Raw genomic sequence first — 19,865 nt, forward strand, 5'->3', positions numbered from 1 at the left:
AATCAGACACATCAATAGTGTTAACATTTACACAGACAATATTTGTTAGCTAAATCAGACACATCAATAGTGTTAACATTTACACAGACAATATTTTTTTGCTAAATCAGACACATCAATAGTGTTAACATTTACACAGATTTTTATTGGCTAAATCAGACATATCAATAGTGTTAACATTTACACAGACGATTTGTGTTGGCTAAATCAGACACACCATTATGTTAACATTTACACAGACAATATATGATGGCTAAATCAGACACATCAATAGTGTTAACATTTACACAGACAATTTTTTTGGCTAGATTAGAAAAATTAATAGTATTAACTTTAATTTAAAGAGGTTGTACTAACCATACAAGTCGCATTTTTATGAGGTGTTGGATCAGGCAATGAGGTAGTGGCACTAGATAGATTTGGCGTCTGTCGATTTTCATTCCCGTCTGTCAATGTAACTTTAGTAGGCTGAATTAGACAATGTGACATCAATATTTAAAATTAACAATACAACTACTTTTGAGGAGAACTTTAACAAGCTCACACTAGACAAAATATCTGTTTATCAAATCCACTCTGCCAAATAATATACACATATAAACCAATCCTATTCTTTAATAAAAGAAATTGTCTTCAAGTGACTATATTCTAAAATAGTCCAGATAATGGCCTAGATGAAAGGTAGTCAACTTATATACACATATAAACCAATCTTATTCTTAAAAAAAAAAATTTCACATGATTATATTCTAAAATAAGTCCACCTCACAGCCCAGATGAAAAATACTCAAAATATTTCTTTCAAGGTCCAGCTTAGGAAAAGTATGACAGCCCTTAAACCATATAAACACACTTTATGTTCGAATCTAGGATCAAGTCAGTAGAACGTCCCGAAGTCCACCCAGCTCTAATGGGTATCTAACTTACATTAGATAAAGGTTACTTTTGTTAGGGAAAGTTAGATGGCTGGGCATAGTGCTGGCCATACTTCACCTTCACAGAAACAGGTGAATATCATGGACCATCAGGTTGGAAAAGAGAACTTTACTTTACACTCTTAAGCCAGAACCTAACAATAATCCCTTAGTAGAAACATACCTGCTTTACTGGCATATTTTTCTCTGCTTCTGTTTTACTTTGCCTGCCTAGAAAAAAATGTTATTTTTATCTCACTTCTAATACACATTTAACATTAATAAACTTAATAAATAATTTAAAAATTGATAAGTGAACATTTAACATTAAAAACTTGATAAGTGAACATTTAACATTAAAAACTTGATAAGTGCACATTTAACATTAAAAACTTGATAAGTGAACATTTAACATTAAAAACTTGTTAAGTTTACATTTAACATTAAAAACTTGTTAAAGTTGTTTAAACCTTCCTCACTTACCTGGAGGCTGCAGCAGATTTTGATTGATTATAAACCTAGGCTTAGGTAGGTTGTGAAGTTTCCACAGAGTCTTAAAAAAAAAAACAATTCAATTTATCAAGTATTTTAAAAAGGTTTTGATCTGTAAATAGCCACACAAAAAATGGATAAGAAAAAAACTACCTCTGTGTTGGCAGCATTGATTCCCATTATAGTTGCCTTGTTGATCAGATTGATGTCCCTTGTTAGCAAGGTCACAAGACTCTTTATATCTACACAAGGCAGAAGACAAACAAAATCATCAACAATCACGTACACCTTTCAGTTTGGTTTTCCATTGAAAAATGTATCATAAAAAAACTTCAGTCTTCTAAAATTAAAATCTAGTATTGAATTACTTTACAGTTAGAGAGTACACCAGGAAATCATAAAATATCTTATCACATAATGATTTAATTATTTTATACTGATGTGCTTATAGGCTAAAAAGCCTCATTTCTAACATATTTCATTTTCTAAAATATATTCTGGCCAGCACAAATACAAAGATTTGAAACATTATTTTCAGCATGGATTTGACCAAACCATACAAAAACTAAGTAATTGTAAACATTTTCAAAAATTGTCTCTATAAATGTCCAGTTAATCTAATTTGATATACAAGAATCAGTTCCATATCTCTAAATATTTGTAAGTATATGGACTGGAACCCCCAGGGGAAAAGAAAATGGGCCGACCCTAACAATCATGGTGGCTAATGACCAAGGACAAGCTCCAGGGAAAATAAATGCTAGCAGCCCATACAGGCTAACTACTACTAGACAATGTCTCTAAAACTGCGTTTACATTTGCCATATGTATACTATACATGTCTAGAAAAAAAAAAAATTGCAACTAGTAAGTAGATATGTTTCACAGGAAAATTCTGCAAGGTTTTTTCCTAAATGTAAATAGTATGCATGTCAAAAGTGCAAATGTGGTCTAAGGATTCAACTGTTAGACTTACATTTTTTGTTGCACTGGATGCAACACTGTAAAATTCTGTCGTCGTTACATTCAATTGGGAAGTCTGCAGATTCATTTGCCTTGTGAGAAAATAATTCAGACTATTAAAAAACTAAAGGAAAACAGATAAAACGTGTCATGGTTGACATGATTTGTTTATGAAAGAATTATTCCCAGAGTGAATTGTTTTGTCACGTGTATATTGATTGTCATGAATGAAGGGTTTGTCATGCATAAATTGTTTGTTGTTCATCATGCATGGATTATTTAGTACAAACTGAAATTTTGCAACACTATGTACACAAACCTCCTGAGGTGTTTGTAGATTGATTGTCATGCACGAATAGTATGTAATGCATGGGTCATTTAGTGCAAACTGAAATCTTGCTAGAGTTTTCACAAACCTCCTGTACTGTTTGTAGATTGATTGTCATGCACAAATGGTATGTCATGCATGGATTGTTTGTTGTGTGTGGATTATTAAGTGCAAACTGAAATCTTGCAGCACTATTCAAACAAACCTCCTGGGGTGTCTGTCCAACTAAACCATTGTGTCTTTCAGAGAGCTTGCCATTGATAAACCTTATCGCCTTGGCTGCTTTGTTTGCTGTTTCCTTCATCTAAAAAGTGTCACAGAAATAAATAAAATTTTAACAATTTTCTTCATTTAAAGTTTCACAAAAAAATTTTTTTTTAACAAAAGTGTTGTAGAAATAAAAATTTTACAATGAGTCACAGACATAAACAAAATTTCACAAATATGTCATAGACATAAATAGAATTCCAGAAATGTGTTACAGATATAAATAACGTTTACCACAGAAATACCACAGGAAAACGACACAGAAATATACAAAATCTTCCAAAATGTGTCACAAAAAACAAATTCCCAAACTGTCTCAAAATTAAAATTTTAAAATGTATCATAGCCTCACATCAATAGTTAACAATTAGCAACATTTTGGTTAAACTTTTTTATTTTTTTAGACTAATAGACCAGGGTTCAATTTGCTGGCTTGTGGCAGAATTTGCCTGATTAAAATATGTGAATAAAATTCCAATAAAATGTAGCAACATGATGTACAATGACCAACCAAAACTTACTGAAGCTGTTCTTGACTTATTGCCATTCTTGAGGTAATCCAGTTCTTGTACAACCACCCACGGCAGCACCAACAACGGAGGGCCAAATACTAGACAGAAAATAGATCAAAATTTATAACTTGCACTAATTTCTCATAATAACACCTGAATATTTTATACTCATGTTATTAATATTATATAATTACATAATAATTGTTTAATTTGTTAGTAAACAAAAGATACAAAGTGATGATTTATATTAAGCAGGACTAGGTGAGGTCAGAGTGCAAGACTACTCAGCCATAAGTCTAGAGTTTATTTTGGGACTGGAGCCCATAGGTCCATCCAGCTATGATGGGTAACTGACTCAAGTTAGGGAAAGTAAGAGCAGTTGGGCATAGAAATGGTCACATTATATCTTTATATGCAGAGGTCACAAAAACAAGTGAAATCTACTTTATTTGCCCTTTGGACCATCAGACTAAATTAAAAATACTTTTTTATATTAAGTAGATCACTGATATTCAATTGTTACCAGAAAGCATAAAAAAATGTACCTGGAATATCCATGAATAAAATATTTTGCACTATTGTCAGGCAGGAAATCAAAATGTTTGTATCAATGATCAAAACAAATTTCTGAAACAATATCAAATTACTGTTACAAATCTATTGACAACATTTAACTACATAATCATTAAATAAGGTATGGAAATCATAAATTCTCAAATGCCTGCTAAAATTTAAAACATCTATGAATATTGAATGAAATCTTTACTTGTGCATTCTTTGAGTTATCTGTATTAGGAACTGTATCTATAAATACATCACAAGGCTGAAAGAAAAAAATTATTACATTCTTTACAAAACCATTTGTGAAAAAATATGAAATATTCGATTTAAATAATCACATAACTCATTACTTTTCTTAATTCAGCCAATTCAGGTACTCCTAACATGAAAGCATTTTAGTTTACAACATTAAAATCAATCTGTCAGAGCACAATTTTCCAGGGAAATCTTTATTCAACACTCTAAAACAGCCAATACCATAATATGAAAGGTAAGAGGTATAATTCTGTGTTAAATATTAGTGTTTGTGATTGGTTATTTTACCTGATGGGATATTGGCAGTGCTTGCTTTCTTACATCCTGGAGCTGTTAAAAGCACAACAGATAACCAGATGAAGGAGGATTAAAAATAAATAGAAACTTGAAATATAACGCTGACTATTTTTTATTTAACCTAATTAAAATTTTTAGATGTGTATTTAAATTAGGTGATTTTATTTTTATTAATGCAATTATGAAACAGAATGAATTAAAATGTGAATAGTTTTTTACTTTCTTCCTATGGGGTGACTACCCAACAAGTAAATAAAACTTTGAATTTAATATTTTTACTACAATTAAAAATAATCATGTCTATTTACACAATAAACTTTTTTAATATTTCAGTATTTCTTTTTCAGATTTTAGAGAGGGCTTTATAGACAAGGTATTAGGATTTTTTTTAAACATATAAATGTAATTCTAAACTTAATATTAAGTTACAAAGGTCATAACTTTAACAAGTGTTACATAGAAAACAAATTTCACTAACATTAGAAAGATGCAATTCATCATCCTCATCCACTTCCATGTCCTCCACTTCCTCTAACCTATCATTCCCATCATTTGCTGCTGCTTTTAAAATGAAAACAAAGTCAATCATTTTATTCATTAAAAATAAATATGAAAGGTGTGTAGTTAATTCTCTCCCTTGGTTTAAAATATATTGAGTGTTGAATATATAATCTTAAAACAACAAATTAATTAAACTAAAGATTTCGATGGTCATTTTTTTCTCCTCTGACATGATGATATCATAGACAAAGTAGAGTTCACCTGCTTTAATTATCTGGGCAACTAAAGGGATTGTGTGGTCAGTACTATGCTTAGCTGTATTTACTTTTCCTGACTTAAGTAAAGTTATGAGCTGGTTGGACTCAGTGATGTACTGTAAACTTGTGCACGCTATCACTTTACCAACCATCCCACAGGGGTAAAAACCTTACGTTAAGTTATGGCTAACATTATTTCTTTTAATTACATCAATGCCTCAGTAACAGTACAAGAAAAATGAAACAAGGACTTACGTTGTATCACATCTATTGTTATTCCACTGTTAGGTATAGCTCCAACATCAATGTTATGATTGCAGTTTTGATCATATCCACTGAATGGAGAATAGTGACTAGACTGTAAGTTCTCAAAACTCAATATGTTTTCATTAGATCCTGCATTTATCAGATCCACATTGCTGCTAGTTTTAACATCATTGCTCCCTCCTCTAGAACCAGGTGTTAATGAAAGACCAGGAGAAAAGTCTTTTGATGTAGGAGAAATTGGTCTATTATCAGCAGGAATGTTTTTTCTAATTGCTGTGTTTAAGTTAAAATTATTCTCACTATAACACTGGTTTTGTTGAAGAGAGTTCGTACCCAATAACAAACTTGAGGTTAAATGGGATTTCTGTGATTTCATTTGGTTTGAATGTGTTATTCCATCTCGTCTGCTTTTGTTAGTTCCAGAAAAACTTAATTTGGCCACATTTCTTTGGCTAACCTGGTCAACAGTTCCATTAAGGATATCAACTGTTTCTTTTTGCCTGTTTGCATCATCCCCTTTTTCACTTGGAATTACATTGAAATTTGTATTCATCTCAGCTGGACTGGGGATTGCAATGACAGTATTAGCTGACTGTGCTGCATGATCAGGGTCTACAGTATTACCTAGGTTTGTTGGAGCTTCGCCCATGGAATTCTCTTTTTTACGTTTCCTGGCTTTTGCAATAGGTCGTGTTGTGGTCAGCGTACCAGCAGGACTTTCAATGGCCACTTGACTCTGAACTTCCAACTCTGGCTTCCTGCCATCTACCAGATCTTTTCTTGTTATGTCAAAAATCTGATCTTGATCAGCTTTAATAACTGGACTGAAACTATTAATGAAACTTTTTTCAGCAAGAGTTCCGTCACAATTTTGAACTGATTTATTTAAAAATGTGCTATTTGTCCTGGAGGGTGAGCATGTGAGAGAGTTGTTAATCTCAGCTGAGCTTTTTAATTTCTGTTTGGTTTGTGACGAGGATCTTTCAGACTGGTATGTCTCCCATGCTGATGCAGAACCTTCAGGTTTTTTTGTCTCCTTTGCTAAACATGAAATTTCTGTCTTAATTGTCTCCCTTGATGGTATGGAACTTTTAAACTTGTTTGAGTTATTTGATAATACTGAATCATCAGACCTGGATTTTTCCCTTACTGAAGGTAAACCTTCAGATCTGTTTGTCTCTCGCAATGATGCTGAACCTTCAAACCTGTCTTTAAAACTTTCAGACTTGTTAGTCTTCTTTAATAAGGTTGAGCTCTTAAACTTGTTTTTCCCAACTGCTGAAGATAAACCTTCAGACTTGTCTCTCTCCCTTACTGAAGATAACTCTTCTGGCTTGATTGCCTCCCTTAAAGTTGTTGCCCCTTCAGTTTTTTGCTTCCCCTTGGATAATGACTTGTGTTTCTTTATGGGTATTGGAATTCTTGAAGCGCTCCTCTTTACTACTGACACATTCTCAGGCTTTGACTTCTTCTCTAGCAACATATTTTCTGGGCTAAAAGGCTGTTTTCTTTTATGAAAAGTTTGATCTTGTATTTCAGTATTTTCATTACGACCCTGCGCATCTGTAGGTGTCAGTACATTAGAGAGAACCTGCAGGAATATTTGTATTTTATTTTGAAAAGCAATTTTAACATGTTCCACAGCTTGTATATATTGCTTAGATGGCTTTATTAATTTCAGTAAAAAAATTTAGATGAGGAAAAATTCACTAATTGGAAAATTATGTATTTATAATTTATAAAATTTAACTTTAAGAAATTGTTTTTAATTTCTAAACTGTATTACATAAAATTATCTATAATAGACAGCAAAATGAATTAACCCTTTCATAATTTGGAGTAGTTCTTATTCCCATAAAGTAATTCTTTCACTGAATTCAATCCTACTTTCTTTAATACTAAAAAAACATTTTATGGTTACCTTATCACTTGTGGCTTTAGGAAGTTTCCACACTGATTCTCCAGTTACTCTGTTGTAATAGTAGACTCTCCCACCTCTAGTTTTTGAATGTTTTATATCCCAGTTAGGTGGAAGAGATTTATCTTCACCATTTGAAAAACTCATTTTTATCCTTAAAGTAGTGTTATTTTCCTGAAAATTTTTAATTTTGTAATAATTTTTAATAATTTTTAATTATTCTTTATTGTGTATGTTAAGATCAATTTCAACACAATCACAATCAAACTAATACTGCTAGATTACTATGAAAGAAGTTGTGCTTGTAGCCTTGCATTTTGTATGCAACAACAGCAGTTGAGTATATCAACCTACAGCTAAATTCATATCAGACATGTAGCTACTACCTTCTAATTTCTGCAAGAACAAGGGGTTGAAGAGAGCAAATTTCAATTTCCCAAAATAATATTCAATGCGTAACTAAGGTTTATTATAGTAACTACGGTATATTAGCTAAAGATGGTGTTTTTAAAGTGATATGATCAATGTAGTATTCTAAAAAATATTTAGTCTGTATATTCCAATACATAAGATGTTAAAAAATCAAATGAAACACACTTGCCCTCCTCCACCAACTTTCCTAGTTAAAATATAGACATTTGGATAGGCCTGTAGATGTATCACCTCTATACTATATGTCATAGGTTCCCAAACTGTAGGTCGCGACCCCCAGGGGGTCGCAAAGGGCTTTCTGGGGGGTAGCCAACTGGTAGACTAAACCCTAGCTAAGAAATTAAAAACATAAATATTGAGAAGAATATCTGAAATTTGACTTTACTAACATCAATGGAAATGGAATAGAGAAGAAACAGTGCATACAGTGCAAAGTTGTTCTTAGTCATGAGTTTATGAAACCTTTAAAACTAAAACGTCATTTTAAGGCGAGTCAATTGGAACACAATAAAAAAAGATATGGAGTTTTTTGTCGGCATGAAGCTAGTTGCAAACGTCAGAGATTTGATCGAACAGGAAGTTTTCACCAAGGAAACACAGCATTAGTGCAAGTTTCAAATGAAGTCGCATTAGAAATTGCCAAGCAATGTAAAAAAACACACAATAGGAGAAAATGTCATCAAACCCTGCATGTTGAAGATGATGAAATTATACATCAAATATCTCTGTCTAATAATACTATTCAGTGGCTTATAGCAGACATGCCCGTAGATGTTAAAGAACAAATTTTGAAATCAAGCTTTCACTATTGTTTGCTTTTCAAGTTGATGAATCAACAAACGTGAGTTCATGGCTTGTCTTTGTGAAATATATTAATTCAGATGATAGCAAAGAAAAGCTGCTATTTTGTGAAAATATTATGGAGTGAAAAAAATATGCTTATTGAAATTGGAGTCTAAAATGGGAATATGGCTGTGGGTTCGTACTGATGGTGCGCAATCTATGTTTGGGTCAAAATCAGGCTTTCACTACTTTCAGAAAACAGTAAAAGAATTAGCTCCCTAACCAAGGGGAATCCACTGTATAATTCACCGGTATGTCCTCGCCAGCAAGACTCGTCTGACTCCATAGCTAATAAAAGTCATAAAATATATTAAATCTGGAGCGCTAAACACTGGTCTGTTTAAAGAAATGTGCAAAGACATGAATAAAGATCACATGATTCTGCTTTTCTACGCTACAGTATGCTGGCTGTCAAAAGGAAATGTTGTGAATCATGTTTTTGAATTGAAAGATGAAATTAACTTGTTCTTGGAAGTGTAAGGAAAAAAAGATCTTTTGATAAACTTTAACGAAAAAGAGTGGTTAAAGAGATTATCATACCTAGCTGATTATTCGAACATCAACATAAGCTTAACCTGAAGCTTCTGGGAAAATGCCCCAAGATTATCACGAAAAGAGATATTTTCGTTTATTTTCCCAGAAACTTCAGGTTATCAAGAATAATTCAAATTGAAAGACTACTAGAAAATCTTATTTTAGTGCTTATTAATTTCCTCACTAATTTTGACTTTTTAATTCAATGGGATCAAGGTCACTTATTTTTTATAAAAGGGGGTCGCTACTTGAAAAAGTTTGGGAACTACTGCTATGTATTAAATTAGGCCTATAGATTCTATGGCCTATATTAAGAAATAATAAATATATGAATTTTTAGATGATTTTATAGGCTAAAATGTGGTTTCATTAGTTAAGTTTTAAAATGTGTGCCTTGATAAATTGCAGTAACCAAATTATAATTAGGCCTATTATATTTTTTATTTTAATATTTTATTATTAATTAAGCCATTAATAATTAATATTTAACAAGCCTATCTTAAAAGTATCTTTGGCATGGTAACCTATACTGTTACTAATTATAGTAGTGGAAATTATACCCTACCCTACATAATAGTACATATACTACATACATAATACATATGCTAGTCTTATTATTATTTTATTATTATTAATAAATATTAATCCTACTACTATCACTGATGACATAGATTTTAAATGATGGGGTCCTACACATATGACTTGCTAATACAATAATGGAGAATCTATGCTATGAGTCTATGCTATGAGTAATCTATGACACTAACTATTGTACCTAAAATTAAAAATATCACTAAACTTGCCCTCCTGCCCTGGCTAACCCAAGTCCTAACAACTAACAAGTAACGGTAATCTATCGTTTTAGGTACGTAAAATCGCCCGTGACTGGTAATGTGAAAAACAGGGGACTCCTTAAATTTTAATAATTATTTCACATTTTGAGGAGGATTTTTGTTTTGAAAAATACAAAAAATGGTTCCTTGTTTCATTAATGTAGGCCCCTACTTGTTTTTAAACAATTGAATTAAAAATTTTCAGTAATAAATGAAGACTAGCTATGTTTCCAACAGATGCAACAATGCTCATTGTTTTATTTTATTTGTATTGTAAACTTATAGCGCAAGATTCAGGGGAAGTCACTCTAACTTACAGATAGCTGCTTTTATATAGCAAATCCTGCTCCCAAACACTTCTTGCCTAGATCTATAATATTATATTGATATATTTATTATTTAGCCATTGATTTAGCAATTTAGGTATATTAATCATTTATCTATAATATTTGACACAAATATTTCACAAAATACTTATATTAAAGTAAAGCCTTGACAGTTGACACTGAGGTAACTTTTTCGTACATTACTAGCCGCGGCCGATTTTACGTACCTAACCTAACTAAAGCGATAGATTACCCAAGTAATAAGTTTAAGTTAAGTTCAGTTCAGTTAAAGTTAAGTAATTATAATTAATAATTAATTAATAATTAATTAAGTAGGGCCTAAGTAACACAAGTAAAGTAACAATCAATAATGATAATCAATAGAATAGATCTCGGTAATCTATCGTTTTGGGTACGTAAAATCGCCCGCGGCTAGTAATGTACGAAAAAGTTACCTCATTGTCAAGGCTTTAATAGAAGTATATTTTGATATATAAATTTGTGTCAAATATTATAGATAAATGAATAATAAACCTAAATCAATAGCTAAATATATCAATATAGGCAAGAAATTAACTTTTAACAGCAGTGTTTGCGAGCAGGATTTCCTATATAAACAGCAACCATTTGTAAAATAGAGTTGCCTTCCCCTGAATCTCGTTAACAAAGAAAGAACTTAAATAAGATGGCTGCTAAATGAGCAAGGTGGCATCTGTTGGAAACATCGCTAGTCTTCATTTATTATTGAAAAGTTTTAATTCAATTGTTTGAAAACAGGTAGATCTACATAAATGAAACAAGGAAACATTTTTGTATTTTTCAAAACACAAATCCTCCTCAAAATGTGAAATAATTAGGCCCTATTAAAAATTTAAGGAGTCACCTGTTTTTCACATTACTAGTCGCGGGCGATTTTACGTACCCGAAACGATAGATTACCTAGATCTCTAGCCCTAACCCGGACCTAACCCTAATTTTTCTAACCATAACTGATAAAACTAAACCTGATATTACAGTTACTGTTACTGTACTAACAACCTAACGCTGACATCGTTACCCGTTACCAATAGATAGAGTCACAGAGTCTAATAGTCTAACTAATCCCATGTAAGGGTTCCTTTAATGTAATCATCACAGAAATGGGCCTAGGCTACCATTCATTTCTAATTTTACAGTGCTTTCCCTTGAGTTTCGCAAAATTAACTCTATGTTTTCACTTTTTTTTAATTACATTTTTCATACCTTTTTTGGCTAGAAAAATAAATTGACAATACTCTATCTATTCCAATACAATAATATTACTGGGCTTCCACTTATTCCTAACCAGTTTACAAGCAGGGTGACACCAAAATTTCCAAAGAAAATATTACTAGTCAATTGAAGTAATTACTAATCTAATAAGTTGATACCTCGTTTAGCACAGGGTAACACTATTAATCGGGAGAATATTACTATTATAGCAGATGCCTACATACTAAAGAATCCATCAGTGGCTGGGACACCTTTTCTTTTTAGCCTACACCAAGTGACACCCAATCTAGTGACACCACTGTTCCAAATGTTAAATGTAGGCCTAGATAGATATGCTATAAAATATAACATGTTATTTGGCGCAAAGGCGGCCTTTGCGGGCGCCTAAGCCTAAATGCACATGGTAGAAAAAAAATAAAAATAAAGCTCATTATGATCTGCATTACTGAATTATACACAAGAAAATAGACTCATGCTGCGTAATCTTAAATTAGATTTACAGACTGATTTAATTTAAATGTCACCAAAATAAAATTGTTTATGGACAGTACAGTGATTTTAAATTTAGACTCAAAATAGAATCTATATTAATTGCATAAGTATTAATCATTTTTCATTTGATTGTATTATTTATTCTTGTTTTTATTTTATTTTTATTTTAAAAACTACAACAGTTTAAAATGGAATTTTGTTTACGTTGATCTTTTTAAAAAGGTTTGTAGAATATTTTAGCAATATGTTGTGGTTTAATATCTATCTATCTATATAATTCTCTTCTTGGAGACGTTAGAAAACAGTAAGCGCGCCTTGCAGTCCCCTTTGTTCCTCTGGTGAGCTGTGGTTCACGCTAAATGTTTACAATCGTAGAGCCGGGTTTGAGTGACGACTATTAGGGGCAGATAATTTAGTTTGAAACTATTTTAAACTTAGGGGAGGTAGCTAATAGGAGGTTGCTTTCACGGGGGGGGGGGGGGGTTAGGGGTTGGGGGAAAGGAGGGGGGGGGGGGTTATCGTCCTTAACGACTTACTGATAGTGTTTTAAAGCAAATATTTTCAGTGACAACAGTGGTATTGTCGAATTCACATATTATGAATTACTGAAAAGTAGAAAATAAAACAAATAAATAGCGGCGTATGATACGCCGCGGGTCGGCTCGTTTAATTTAATAAGTTAATGCCACCGTTTTTTAAGTTTTTATGCAACTAAGCAGAGTTTCGTCCACGCAAAATTCACCGCCCCCCCCCCCCCCCCCCCCCCCCCCCCCCCCCGAACGAAATGAAATTTATATAATTTATCTGAATTCATACAGAAAATATATACTTTTAACAGTGCCCCCCCCCCCCCCCGAAGAAAAAAAGTCTGGAATAAACACTGCATCTAAGTATTCGTTTTTTAAGCAGTGGGTTTTAACATATGTTCAATAGAGCCATATTATTATTATTATTAATGGTTGAGTAAGTCAGTCTCAGGGATTCGCCGGGGATCAAGACACACCAGACTCGTATGATGTTCAATTTCATTGCTGACAATAGAACCATTAAGAAGGCGCGTATAAAATTAGTGAGGTGCGATATTTCCAAAAAGAATAAGAACCACTGGTTAGAGTGTCAGAAACGTTGATATGAAATTTTGAAAGTATGGTCTTTGTTTAGCCGTAAAACCTAACTATAAATTTAAACCCTAACCTTAGGCGTAATTCGCAGAATATAACAAATGAGATCAAAATAGATCTATATCCCTTCGTTTTTTAGCCTTTAATCTGGTGATTGGCAAGTTAACGAAATTATGATCTGGCAAACTTGACCAACCGAGAAACGCAAATAAACACCAGGGTCCATTGAACAATAATTTATTTATAAACAATAAGCACAACCATGAATAAACCGTCCAAATTTATTTAGCTACATGGCACACATGTTTATAAAATGTAGGGTAGGATATTTTGTTTAAAAACTTAAATTATGGAAACAAACTTGTCAGATCTAAGTAGTAGATCTAACTCATCTGTGATGATGGACGAGTCGGAATCCCAAGTTTCCAGTTTCACTAGTGAGCTTTGGCTTTGGTTCTCCGGCTATCCAGAATTTACAACGGTATGTGCAAAAAGTAGATTATTAGACATCAATTCTTATAGATCTAGATTCTACTAGGCATTTATGTATTTATAATTTGGGTAAAACTCCATTTTAGCGTATTTTATTCCGAAGTGACTACGCATCTCGCAGAGCTTGGCCCCTAAGGAATAGACTGCGCGTCTCGCAGGTTGGATTTGCCATCTTGTAATTGAAATCGCTTACTTTTTGCACAAGTCTCACATCCGGTGTGGTTGACACAACAGTGTGCCAGCTGTAGACTGTAGTTCATAGATGCGGAGTTCCGAGTTCGAATCCGGGGTTAGCTCGGCCGGTACTAGTTGTTTTTTTTGTTTACATTTTTTTCATATTGAAATATGACGTAGACTATGATTAATTTTTTTTTTATTTTATATAAAATTTCCAAACATTGTCACTGGCGTGATTGCTTGCTTGCCTTACGTTTACTATCCCGTGAGTGGAAAATCCCACCACGGCCCACGGTCGGCGAGGTCACTGTGAGTTCAGCAGGCCTAAAGCATACGTCATAGAATGAACCCAAGCTCACGAGATCGTCTGTCTTCACTTCTCTCTTCCTCCCACCCCCCTCCCCCTCAAGCAAATTGAAAACTTTTTTTTTTAAGTTCACATAGGGTAAAAATAATATAGACTTAGATCTACTATCACACATGCTAGATAGCTAGGCCTAAAGGTTAAAGTTAAAGGACAGTTTGATTTAGCTAGATCTAGATTGCTGATAGATATATGACTATCATCTGACCCACTGATTGACACTGTGCTGGTTTTTTACAAGTACTAGACTCTTAGGTGTTGAAATAATATAAATACACTTTAAACTTGATCTAGATCTAGACTCTATGTCAACATTAAATTGTTACCACGAAAAAAATATCGGGCATTCCTGCTATCTGTTTTTTTTTAGATCGCGTGCCACCTAGGGTAAAGATTAAGCGTTACGCAGAGCAAACCCCGCAAAGGCGGCCATTTTATTCCCCGTTTCATGTTCACCTCCAGTTGAGCTTATTTTATTATAATTATAAATACAACCGAAACACACAAAAACGTTAGGAAAACACTAGATCTACTTATTTTTTTATGAATGGGATTTTTAATTAGAAAAGGTAAAAAAAAAAAAGCATTAGAACTGTTCCAATTAAATATCGTGTGATCATCAGCGGGAGAAAAATCCTTACACAGTCGCAGGTTCACTGTGAGTTCACATTGACTTTAATTATCAGCATACGTCATAGCTTGGGCAATAGCTATTTGAAATTTTGTTGGCCTCAGTTTTGGGGTCATTGTAAGTTCATAAATGTTTATTTATAGTATCATGCCTGGGAGATACTTGTAACTTGACAATACAAAATAATGAAACTTAACCGCCTTGCAAACATACTAGGCCTATATCTCTACTATGAACCTGCAACCCATGACGACCCGCCCAAAGCGCAACTGCTCGACCACAGGGTACAAATAGTTTTGTCAGAAGAATAAGGCTTTAAGAGTAATTTGATCCCATTGTGAAGCTATTAAAGGATAATTTGAGCCTCTTGCGCAGCTGTTTTTGCGTTTTGCATCTTCTTCTGAGCAGACTAGCTTAGGGGGAAGAAGCTTCTTCCAAGTAGTCACAAGTAGTCAAATATATATATATAATAGTATTTGTGTCTATAATTGGTTTTATCTATTTCCCCCATAATTATATAATAAAGACAGAAAGTAAAGGAGATGAACAATTATGCAACACCTTCCTTATATTTTAATATAGAAGAAAATGTATCAATTACAATCAATTCCCCTCAGAACACTAGTTTTGCTCTGTCCTCTTATTTTTTAACTTGAAATGAAAGTCTTGAGCTTTTATCCTGATTTTGTGTCAGTACAATGTCCCTGAGTCCACCCAACTCTGATGGGTAACTGACTTTAGCTAGGGAAATTAAAGGCGGCTTTGCATAGTGCTGACCACACTATCCATTCATATGTTGAAGTCACTGAAGCAGGTGAACTCTATTTCTCTTGTCTCTGCATTGTCAGGTTGGAAAGGGTACTTTATACTATATTGCAAATATTAAATTATTGCATTAAGAAACACATATGAAAAAATGTTTTTACCTTATCGTTTCAAATATTAAAATACGCTTGAAATTTAGAAAATGTACATGAATTTCCAAGAATTTCCAATGCCTTTTATGGCAAACCAACTCAAAAACAGCCAGTGTAGAGTGATTTAAGATGCTAAAAAAAAATAATAATGGTTATTAAGGATTATTAATTGGTCGTTTAATTTGTTTAATAAACAGTTATTACAGAAACTATAATCAAACAATTTATTAAAAATGTAATATAAAGCATGCAAATTATTTTAGAAATATTTTGTATTATTTTATCTCCACAGAGTATCACAGTTTCAGTGATTGTGACCATCATCACCATATTAGTGATAGTATTCTTTGGTATATGGAAATTTAAATCAAAAGGTAAACATTGTGTGTAGAAACTACTTTAAACATTCCGGCATTTTAAAATATCTAAAATAAATTTGCAACACTATACAAAACCAAACTAAATAGATTAAAATTTTGTTGATCACAAATATTTTCAACACGGAACAGTGCTAAGACCTTATGTTTTAAAATGCAATGTATTTTATAAATATATATATTATTTTATAGGCATATATATATATATATATATATATATATATATATATATATATATATATATACATATATTATTTATATATTTATTTCATTTATTTGTTTATTTTTATATGTTTTCTATTTTAAGCTTTGCCCAGTCAAAGTGAAGCTCCCAAGAGGTACAGGTTTCGTAAACGAGAGAAAATATTATTTTTTGGCAGAAAAATGCTCAGGAAGGTATTGATTCATTTATGCCTCTAAGTTATTGAACTGATGGTATCCTAATCAGTTGATCTAATGAATTAATTAAATCAATTAAACTTTTATAATTTATGTTTTTCTTGAATATTAGGTTAAAAGCTTTACAAGAAACACTGTAGGATCAGCTTCATCCACCAGTGGCATACGAAGAAAACCAAGTCATAAAGTCATGATTTCAAGAATAAGAAGGTATGTTAATACTCTAGTTTTTTTTTAAATTTTTACATATAAATTTTATTATATTGTGTATCACAAAAGGAATTTTAAGATACAAGGTTTTCCATCAGATATTTAACTTCTACTTAAAAGTAATTAAGCATCTGTTTATAAGAAAAGGATTAATACTTAAAAGATTAATACTTAATCCTCAAAATACACAGGTGAATACTGATACAAATCAAAGTTTTGTGTTTTTCAGCTTAGAAGATAACTGAAACTTCTTTTTATGAAACAAACACAATTGCATGTATCGAGTTTTCTAATTACAATTTGTAATTGCTAATTAAAAGATTATTCTTATGGAACAATCTTTAATGAGATGGAGGTTATTTGTGCATTTTGTTTTACTTTAGTGTCATTGGAGATTCAAGGTAACCTTTTAACACTGTAGATAGAGAACTATTTTCACAAAATTATTTTTCATAATTATGAGATAAAAAAGAATATTGTGAGTGGCTTATTAGTCGATAGTTTAAGGTTTGACAATTGAAGCAAGCTAACCAAAACAATATTTTGTCTTTTTATTTTTACTTTGGTGTGTTTTTTTTAATCAAATCTGTGTGTTTGTGTGTATGTTCAGACTCCGCTTTAAAATAACATGCCTGTTTTTTGCCGATAATTAAAGCTGGCGTGAAAGGTTTTCACTGCTGAGGTTGAGTGATAGTTTACATATAAATTGAAACTGACTCAGTTAGTTCGGAAGTGTAACAAACTCAAGTTCAGTATGAAGAGTATAAAAAGTTTAGTAGAAGGTTTATCTTGAACATAAAATGAAGGTTGAAGGCTCACTGTAATAAAATCATATTCAGTAAAGAATATTTTAGGTTTATTTATCAGCTTAAGATATAAACATGATGGCACTAAATGTAAATAACCTGTAAGGCCAGTCCTTAACCTGTAAATACACTATGCTTAGCTGTAATACTTGGGGGATTTTAATTAATGGAACAACTTATTATTAAATATTCAAAAGTGTGTGAATATGGGGCTTGGAATCAATTACATTAACAACTTAAGTATTTAAACTAACGTAACTACTTTAAAAAAAGGGAAATCAAAAAGTTAGAAGGATAATTATTTATAGTTCACTCCAGGTCAATCCTAAACAATTCAGGTACTTGCTAGCATCTACAAAAGCCGTTCTTAAAAAAGCTACTATTTTGTCTAAACTTGATTTATATTTTTTATTGTTGCAAGCATTCTTTTCTTGTCAGAGAAACAAACTTCAGTGCTAAACTCTAAGAGTAGCATTAAGATTTGATACTGTTTGGCTAAAAAAGTTTTGTCATGATCTGTTGTCATTTTTTTCATTACCCAACCAGTTATGTTGTAATCCAAAACCACCATTCAGTGATGTTTGTTGTAAACCATAGGAATCATGTTGAAAAATACTGTATAAATTATTCTCTTTTTCAATTTAGTTTTTTTTTTCATGAATATATATATTTTTTCTCTTTTTCAATATCTTTATAGTTTATAGTGTAAAAGTGAGACTTGATTATCAGTTTTCATGTGGGCGTCTTTTTGCTTCCAATGATTTGTCAAAACTTTAAATTTATAATTTTAAAACACCTCCTACCCGTTTATTTAAATGTATTTCACTTTTAGATATGTTAACATTACTATTATCTTACAAATAAGTGAGTGTATATAAGTTCATATACTTATACTTGTTTAAGAGCTTAAAAAAATCCATCATCACATTTTAAAACTGGATGTGTGTTTTCATTTGTATTTTGGCTGTTAATGGTTTAAATGTAATATTTAAATAATGACTTTGAGAAAATGTTAGTGTCAGACTTACGTGTGGAGAATAATGTATTATTCATCATTTAAGTTTATCAATGTGTCTTATCAACTGTATTCACATATAATTTACACTTAAGAGTTTGGTGGAAATTTGCATTATGAACTTATGAGTCAACCCACCTTTAATGTAATTTCTAATTTCATTCAACGGGATGTTAAACTACTACAGAACATATTACTTACTACATATATCTTAAGGCAAACTCTACTTCTTCTGCTTTGTAAACTAAGGATTCATGTTTACTAAAAAAAAATTATCGTTGGTTCCAGATAGTGTTTTTACACTAAAGACACATGTGGTGCTTGTTTCTCGTATGTGTCATCTCTGTTCTTCAATTACTTTACACATTCTTCTGAAAGCAAAATTCTATATACCTCATAGATTTGAGTTGTGTGCTTCTAAAGGCAAAATTCTATTTACCTTTTAGATTTGAGAATTTTTACAGCCTGGCTTATTAATAGCTTTAGCAAATTGCAAACTATCAATACTTTTAAATATATTATTTTTACATGTCTTGGTATCTGGTTTAATCACTTATCAGATATTATCCATGATCATTTTGTTCCTTGTTCCAGATTTTTAGCCCATCGCAAAGATCCTAGTAAACCTAGGCTGAAGCAACAGAGCCCTCCGCAGTCTTTCTTAGAAGCAGATTGGTCAGATGTTAATGATGATCACAGACTTCCCCCTGAAGTTTTATACATGCTTAGAAGTATAAGGTCAGATAACTCTAGATCCATGTCATATATACTTCATGTTGGTCCACCTCCTGTTATTTAATTATATATTGTTATGTTTATTTTATGTACATAATAGAGAGGTATGATAAGTTTCATAATATAGTACCTCTAAACCTCATAATAAAAGACAAAATTTGTATTTTTTTAAGAATTGTGTTTTAATTTAGACATACTTTGTATTTTAGGGTGTTTGGCCACTTAGAAAAGCCGTTTTTCCTAGAGTTATGCCGCTATATGGAGACCATTACTTTAAGGGCTGGGCATTTTTTGTTTAAAATTGGTGACCCAGATGACAGCATATATGTGGTACAGAATGGTCTGCTTGAAGTTTACATCACAGATGTGGTAAGTTTT

At 32.1% G+C, this 19,865-nt stretch overlaps 2 protein-coding genes across 4 annotated transcripts in view; one reads left to right on the plus strand and one right to left on the minus strand.

The window, feature by feature from the left end:
* Positions 1-124: 124 nt before the first annotated feature.
* Positions 125-11,660, minus strand: LOC131951762 (transcriptional protein SWT1-like). Its single transcript, XM_059314147.1, has 15 exons — positions 11,565-11,660; positions 7,536-7,706; positions 5,603-7,205; positions 5,068-5,150; positions 4,581-4,622; positions 4,243-4,299; positions 4,022-4,103; positions 3,486-3,574; positions 2,903-3,001; positions 2,383-2,461; positions 1,560-1,648; positions 1,398-1,467; positions 1,099-1,145; positions 358-468; positions 125-202 (listed from the first exon to the last, which is right to left on the minus strand). Exons 2-15 carry the CDS (start codon positions 7,677-7,679, stop codon positions 125-127), a joined length of 2,673 nt encoding a protein of 890 aa, XP_059170130.1. The 5' UTR covers positions 7,680-7,706; positions 11,565-11,660.
* Positions 11,661-13,556: 1,896 nt separating this feature from the next.
* Positions 13,557-19,865, plus strand: part of LOC131951765 (patatin-like phospholipase domain-containing protein 7) — a 34,563-nt gene continuing 28,254 nt past the window's right edge. For 2 of the 3 annotated variants that reach the window (XM_059314151.1, XM_059314152.1), the window contains exons 1-7: positions 13,557-13,845; positions 16,238-16,319; positions 16,630-16,718; positions 16,834-16,931; positions 17,315-17,332; positions 19,347-19,490; positions 19,697-19,856. In XM_059314151.1, the coding sequence (XP_059170134.1) occupies positions 13,714-13,845; positions 16,238-16,319; positions 16,630-16,718; positions 16,834-16,931; positions 17,315-17,332; positions 19,347-19,490; positions 19,697-19,856 (723 nt within the window). In that variant the 5' untranslated portion in view covers positions 13,557-13,713. The remainder of the gene's footprint in view (positions 13,846-16,237; positions 16,320-16,629; positions 16,719-16,833; positions 16,932-17,314; positions 17,333-19,346; positions 19,491-19,696; positions 19,857-19,865) is intronic. The other variant, XM_059314153.1, reaches the window with a different exon arrangement.

The sequence above is a fragment of the Physella acuta genome, unplaced genomic scaffold, assembly GCF_028476545.2.
Source record: "Physella acuta isolate Inbredline_101_S28 unplaced genomic scaffold, ASM2847654v3 ptg000826l, whole genome shotgun sequence".
NCBI classification, from domain to species: domain Eukaryota; kingdom Metazoa; phylum Mollusca; class Gastropoda; family Physidae; genus Physella; species Physella acuta.

Bases quoted from the DNA above. Each gene is read 5' to 3' on its own strand.
- LOC131951762 (XM_059314147.1), bottom strand. From the start codon at position 7,679: ATGAGTTTTTCAAATGGTGAAGATAAATCTCTTCCACCTAACTGGGAT. The intron at 4,104-4,242 runs GTAAAGATTTCA...ATATTGTTTCAG, and splicing joins ATAACTCAAAGAATGCACAA to AAATTTGTTTTGATCATTGA. The intron at 3,002-3,485 runs GTAAGTTTTGGT...GACACTTTTTAG, and splicing joins ATAAGTCAAGAACAGCTTCA to ATGAAGGAAACAGCAAACAA.